The 7,401-nt window shown below is 39.7% G+C and overlaps 1 protein-coding gene across 1 annotated transcript in view; it reads left to right on the forward strand.

The window, feature by feature from the left end:
• dpp6a (dipeptidyl-peptidase 6a) overlaps nucleotides 1–7,401 on the forward strand; it is a 273,957-nt gene that overhangs the window by 202,247 nt on the left and 64,309 nt on the right. The window contains exons 4-6 of the mRNA XM_037694173.1: nucleotides 5,890–5,984; nucleotides 6,411–6,500; nucleotides 6,919–6,959. Coding sequence (XP_037550101.1) covers nucleotides 5,890–5,984; nucleotides 6,411–6,500; nucleotides 6,919–6,959 — 226 coding nt within the window. The remainder of the gene's footprint in view (nucleotides 1–5,889; nucleotides 5,985–6,410; nucleotides 6,501–6,918; nucleotides 6,960–7,401) is intronic.

Here is a 7,401-nt window from a genome sequence, read left to right on the forward strand (position 1 = left end):
CTTAGAATATACTGGAATTATTCATCTTTTAGCGTAAATGACTGATCCAAAAAGCATAATTCCAACTCAATAGCTATGTTTACATGCGCAGAATTCTTTGACCGGATTGAAATGTGTTCTGTTTGAATAATTCAAATGTGTTGTTTACATGGGCACAATCCGTTCACGATGTGCGTTTACATGCAACGGGCTTTGATTCTGAACAGAAGTACTGACATGCGCAGAGTGGTAAACTCTGCGCATCTAAAAAATGTGAGTTTCTCACTTGATTTTTCGTTCACATCCCAGCAGGTCTGTATGTGTGCCTCTCGTTCTGCCCCCCTCCTGCCTGGAGCACACTGTGCCTCCCTGGAGTGAGGGTGGGTTAGGGCTGCACGCAGGGCCGGGGCTGTATTAATAAGACACACTGCTTTGAAAAGGTATAGATCAGAGTAGAAACAGTGCCCTGGGCTGAAGCACAGTGAGTGAAGGGAGAAGAAAGGGAAGAGAAAGGGCACGTACGAGAGAGACCAGAAGAGAAGACACAATGCCTTAGGTAGTGTGGGAGAACATGTCTTTGAAAAAAGAGAAAACAAAAAGCTGAAAAGGTGAAGGAGGGATGATAAGGTCTAAAATGATGAGCTTAGTAGGGGAGCTTATGGGAGGGCAGTGATGGGAAGAATCTGAGAGATGGGTGGTGGTATATTCAGGGTGTCTCAAGGCGTGTGGTTAAAGAAGAGGAGGATCAGTGAATTGCAGAGATAAAGATGAAACAGTTGCCTTAAAGAGATGCGCTTTAAGTCGAAGCTCAACCATGAAAACAAAACCAAGTCCATTTCTCTGACCACTGGTTCGCTGCCTTTTTTACTCATTCAAGCCTCAACTTTGCAATTGCCTTTCTTATATGTGGCAGTCAAACAGAGTCAAACCAAAGTCGTTGTTTAACTACTTGAAGGACTCTCCATTTACATCCTTGTTCGTGGTTTTTGCTAAGAAGCCAAAAGTAATTAAGAAGAAGTTTGGCTATCCCTATCACAACCTCTCTGAAACTACAACCCCAAGCACGTCCTGCATTAAAGCCGTTGTGATGGTAATTTAGTCACCTCTAATGGACAATTAGACATGCTAGCAGATAGAAAGCATTCTGCATAACAATCTCTGGGTTCTAATTACTTCACAAAATGGCATGGCTGTCCATGTGCCTATGGATCACAGGAGCAATAAGACGCAGGAGCACAGAAAGATGAAGGTGAAAGGGGCAGATGCCATATTAAACGTATCTATTCCTGATAAAATGCTGATGGATGAGGAGCTGCATGAAGCTTCATACATCTGTCAAATTTGACTCCCTTAAAGGTTTTCCCTCAGTGGCTTATCACTTCAAAACGTTAATATGGAAAAATACTGAAATACTTTTTTATATCACCAAATAAGATCTAGTAGGTCTGTCCAACTTGGTCAAAGTTATCTTGTTTGGAGGGAATGATGACACCTGGGCAAAAAAACTGTGACTTAAAAGAACAATACCACTGCATGAGAGGTGGAACATATTAGTTTTCTTACGATCCTTTACTCAACTCTACATGAGCATGGTCCAGTGGGCGGGGTTAAGCTTGAATTAAGACATTTTTGACATAGTTCACGTTTGTCTCATATTCATACATCTGTGTGTTCTTCTGTTGGTTCTGGTCTGATTGCACTTGATAGAATACTCAAAAGATTTGGTGCAAATAAGTAAAATATACAATAACACACTTATCTGAGAAAGAATAAATAAAAGCATGTGGCATCTTGGTCAATCCTGACAGCAGCATGTACGTATTTGGAAACATGCCTCGAGTTTGAAAAGCCTTTTCAAAACTGCTGTGTTTAATTTAATTCTTATTACCTGGTCAAATGCAACTCTTCTATTTCCCAGGTTCCAACAAAAAGTAGCCTAAAGTAAACCTTGGTTTACTGACTCAAAAGCACATCAGCTGGGACGAATTACAACTGATCTGAGATAAACAGACCGGAGTTATCCTTCAACTACTGCTTGATGTTGTCAAAGCTTTAGTCCGTTTCTGCAATTTGTAGCCAACTGTTGCATCAAACATCGTTGGTAAGCACATTTACTAAATGTTTCTAAACGTCCATTTTGGTTCACAGTGTCACTGGGCCCGGGCTCATGTGTTGCAAGAGTTTTGACCAAAGTCCATGCTCATTAATCCAGGTATAAATCCAACAATGTTCAGTCAGGTCCTCTGGACGGTTTCTTTTGTTGCTGAGACGTTTCGTCCTTTATCCAAAGGACTTCTTCAGTCTGAGGAGCCCACCAAACCAAACTGAATCCCACAAACAGCTCACTCCCAGAGTGGAAAAAAACCCGTTTTCTAGTGATATGTTTTTCAGATGAAGGACGAAACGTCTCAGCAACAAAATAACCATCCAGATGACCTGACTGAACATTTTTGACAATGTTTAAAATTCCTAATACTATTTTGCTTTTTAAAATAGTCACAAAGTTGTCACAGGCCTGTGGGACCCATCTCAAACCTCTCAGTCTAACTTCTGTTGTGCTCACAAAGCGAAAAGGGGGAATTGGAAGTATCCTCCATCCATCCGTCCATATGTCTGTGTTATGGGCATGATAACTGGAACAATAAGTGAGGTACTGACGTCCATTTTAGTGTGTGGCTGCATGTCGGTATAAGAAAGATTCTTTGTAATAATAAGGTTGTCATGTCAAAATCCAAGATGGCTGCTGCCGTATACGTGTAAAACTTGTGCATGGGACAAATTAAACAATAAGCAATGGGCAAACTTCCATTTGGGTGTGTGGCTGTATCCAGGCACAAGAAAGTTCTTTTGTTTTGTTTTCCATAAATGGTGTTTCAATTTCAAAATCAAAGACGACCACCACATAAACAAATATAAATGACCCCCCCCCACACACACACACACACACACCCAGTCATGGGAGGAAAATGTGCTTTCTAGTTTTTTATCTTACTTAAAAGGATACTTTCCTCAAATGTTTGGGGCGTCCAAAGATTAATCTATGGGGGACCAAAGCCATCACTGGCTACCTCCTGGCTCTTGCACCTGGTGGTGGATCAAACTGCTCGCTCCACTTGCTACGATCTGTCACTCTGCGCTGCCTTGGACAAGCAAAGCATTAAAACTGCCTCCATTCTCATACACAGTGTAATTCCTGCCCAATGAAGTATGTGGCACCAAAACATTAAGGTTTACTTGCATTCTCTGTTCAACTCTAGTCCAGAAAAAACACTCATCTTGTAATGATTCAAATCCCTCAGGGACAGGGGGTATTAGTGTACCATTTATTTTGTGTTTTTTGGCTCTTTATTCATTTGTTTGTTTGTGAGTTGTGCACAATCTTGTATCTAATTTTGACCCAAAATTTGTCAGGGTTGTGTTCAAATGGTGCAACTTTTGTAAAATGTGTATTTTCTTACAATTTTGTCTCTAACTAGTTAACAGCTATTAGTTGCCTAGGGTTGCTGTTGTTACGCCATATTGTTTTACATTATTACTGTTTAGCGTGTATCTTAGATCTTTTAGCGTAACGTCTGGCTTTTTTTTTTAGCATATATCTTAGATCCTTATTTACTGTTTTTTTATGTACTTTATATTTTGCTGTTTCTGGGTGTAACTGGGGCCCTGTGTACATACTTTAATTCCATTCCACCTCATGTACCACATGAGGTCGAAGTGATAATAATAAAGTTTACTTGAACTTAGGGCTGGGCGATATGAACCTAAATGAACAACTTGATATTTTTAGGATAAATTGCAAAATATGATATATATATATCATGTATTGATGTTGGAATATCTGCTAAGTTCATGGCAAAACCCAACACAGACATGTTCCAGTTTTCAGTATTTTACACCATTTTACAATGTAGCTGTTTTTGTTTTGTTTTTTAAACCTGTGTAAATAAAGGTTGAATGAATGAATATTTTCTTCCATTTATTTTTTCAATTTATATGCTTTCTTTTATAATTGTTTATTGTTGTTGCTCTTGTCCATTGTTGTCATCATTCTTTGTTGAAATCAGCTCTCTCTTGTAAATGAGTCCTCGAGGCTCAATGAGACTAACCTGTAGAAATAAAGGCTGAATGAATTAATATTTTTTCTTTCCATAAAATAATAACAAAAATATATTTCTAAGTCAAAGCTTTGTCCCAATTGTCACACGGGCGTATTTGTTAACAAACAGCTGTAACTAAAAAATAAATGTCCAAAAAATAAACTATTTACATATCTAACCTTTTTCAGTCAGGTCATCTGCAAAGTTAATTTTTGTGCTGAAACGTTTTGCCTTCGATCCAGAAGGCTTCATCAGTCAAGGAAACGCCCAACAAAACTGATTCTTCCCCCAACAGCTTACTCCAAAGTGGAACAAACCAGTTCTGCTTGTGATAAGATGGTCTCTTTGGTACGCCCCCTCCTCCATTGCCAGCCCTCTTCCTTGTTGGCAGTCTTGTCAAACTGGTTGAAAACAACAAAGTCCATGCTCAATAATCCAGGTGTACAATATAACATTTTCTTACAAAGAGAGGAAGCACCACATTAATAAAGCAGCAGCTTATCATATCGCTAAAGACACGGTTCTTAGCGGCTAACAAGACTGCTAACTTTAGCTGTCTGTTAGCCACTAAGCGCTGTGTCTTTGATACGAGAAGCTGCTGATTTATTAATGTGGTGCTTCTTCTCATTGTTGCTCTCATAAGACACAGCACGGCTAAATGAGTTTCATACCGTGGTTTGTTTCAGGGAAGGAGACTGAAAACACAGTCAGAGCTGCAGCTTACAACTTAACTTATAGCACTGTTGTAAATGGTGAAAAAGATTCATAGTTCTGACCTTTTGTCTGGACTTGTTTTCGGCATTGTCTACAGAAAACATTTTTCTGCTGCTCATCTGACAATTTAAATCAAAACCAACTCCAACTAACGCCCACTGTTTTCCTTTTAGCTCCATAGCTAAGCTGCTCCTCATATCTCCTATGTTTACTTGGTGTGTTAACCCCACCACCACCACCTGTAGAAGCAGGAAGCATGCGTGGGTGAGGGGTTGTGTGTTTAATTCAATGAGGGAGAAGGAGGGGCTGTGTGCAGATGGCGGCATAGACGGGAGCAAAAGAACTACTGTACACAAAGTTTCAAATCTGATAGTACTCGCAATGGTTGCGATAGAGCCATCGTAAATTGAAAATCTTGCGATACATCGAGTATATTCGATACATCCCCAGCCCTACTTGAACTTGAACTTTAACAGATGTAGTCAAATGATGTCCAAGCTTTCAATTAGTTGGTTAGTTAAACTCTGTGTTGCAAAAGATTTACAGCTGTGTATCATCAGCATAAATGTAGATCTGGATAAATCTGGTATTGTTAGGTCACTCAAAATACCAGGAAATCAGATTAATGTTTTGTACTTTATAGTCAGGGAAGCATGAATTAAATTGCTGTTTGACAACATTTTCAAACCATGGTACAGCTGTTTTCCACACTTTTTTTTTTTTAGCCAAAAAACTGTGTAGTCCACTCAAATGTGAACTTTTAGGTCTCTTTTACTACTTAGTTATCCGTTGGGCAGATGAGGCATCTTTCTGAGAATTTGTACATGTTATGCTTACTTACTGTTTGGTAATGGAGATGATTTATTTTGACTTTGATATTTACCAGCAACATCAGAGAAGACGAAGGAACCAACCTTTAACTTGAGTAGATATATGTTTTTGTGATTCTGGAAATAACTGAGAGTTCATCAGAAGGAGCGGGGTGGTGACAGAATTGGATCAAGCTGCTGGAAGAAAAGCTTCCTAATAATTTCTCTTTTTGGATGCTTTTATAAACTTTGCCCTGACTCTTCTTGTTTCTGCTTCTTCTCCGTTGCAGATAATGAGCTACTGTACCGTAACCGAGATGGCGATGTTGTGAAGTACAATGTTGACACTGATGAGCAAACCATCTTGGTGCATAACAAGAAATTTGTAAGTCTCTCATGCTTTTTACAATTTCCTTTTTTTATATTATTTTAAAGTCACAGGACCAATAGCTGCCCATGCCTTTCAACAATTATTTTCGAGTCCATAAATGAAATTCCCCACAGCTCTTTTATTGCACAACCGAATCAAACGTTGCATTATTTCAGCCATACTTGATGTTTGGTTATAGGGGCCAAATCAAGATATAAATGTTGCATGAAGACTGTTGTAGCTCCTGTGACGACACATTTTATCTGCCATCAAAATGTCGAACCCTAGTGCAAAGATTAATGCAACTCCCATTTGCTTCTGAAGCCAAGCAATCAGTCAAAGGAAGACATTTAAGTACTACTTTAATGAAAACACCATGCATAGTTAATCTCATCCTTTTTTTTTCCATTCTTCTTTCATAAATCTGCCTTTTATTCACAGGAAATGTACAAAGCCAGCAAGTATGAGGTGTCCCCTGACATGAAGCACGTGCTGCTGGCCTACAACGTTGCACCGGTGAGCTTTTCATTTGTTTGCTTGTGTTTTGAATTAGCAAACTGACAGCCAAATATGTCAGCTGCTTCAAACAGACAAGATGGGGGAGGGGGGTGTTGCCGTGGAGCTGAGACAGGGGAAAGATAGGAAGGAGGAGAAAGTAATCACAGCAGAGAAGTGAAGGCCTGTCGCACACTGTTGCCTGTCAACAGCGGTGGCGGGGGGCTAGCACAGCTGAACGGAACTGAGGCGGGGGGGAGGCAGAAACACAAACAACCCCCTCAGCGCTGCACAGGCTCGCAACAAGGCAGATGAGATCAACAGTGAGAACAAAAAGTATTGGCTTGGAATTGATCATTTCTGGGCCGTTCTTGAATAAGCCGCTCCGTGGATACGTGAGCTCTGGAAGCAGAGATATGCATTCAGCTCCTAATGTAGGGCATCAGATATACAGAGACATTTAACTTCCTGGTGCTTGTGTTCTCTCTATGTTCCGCTTTGCCAAGATGCTGTAGGGAGAATTTGTTTCTGTTATTCTGTGAAAGATGTTTGCAAAAATATAATCTCATGTTATTGCCTGAGATGAATGGAGAATGTTATGACACTCTAGAACGTGTCACAAAGAACGTGTTTGCATTTATTATCTATCCAAACCTGCATCACTTTGATAGATGATAGTCTTCTTTTTCTTCTGTGTTTTCTGCAGCAGCACACAGTCACACATCCATAGTTTATCTCTGTAACATACAATCTGAATATAATTCATGCTAAATACTACGTTTGCATACTTGTATACACAAATCTTCAAAATGAGAATGTAGATGGGATTTGTGAGCTGTATATCAGAGTCAGAGTCAGAGATTCTTTATTGTCATTCGCACCTGATGTGGTACATGTGGTGGAGCAAAATTATGTACACAGGGTCCCAGTTACATCC

The sequence above is a fragment of the Nematolebias whitei genome, chromosome 20 (genome assembly GCF_014905685.2).
Source record: "Nematolebias whitei isolate Nwh7 chromosome 20, NemWhi1, whole genome shotgun sequence".
Taxonomy (NCBI): domain Eukaryota; kingdom Metazoa; phylum Chordata; class Actinopteri; order Cyprinodontiformes; family Rivulidae; genus Nematolebias; species Nematolebias whitei.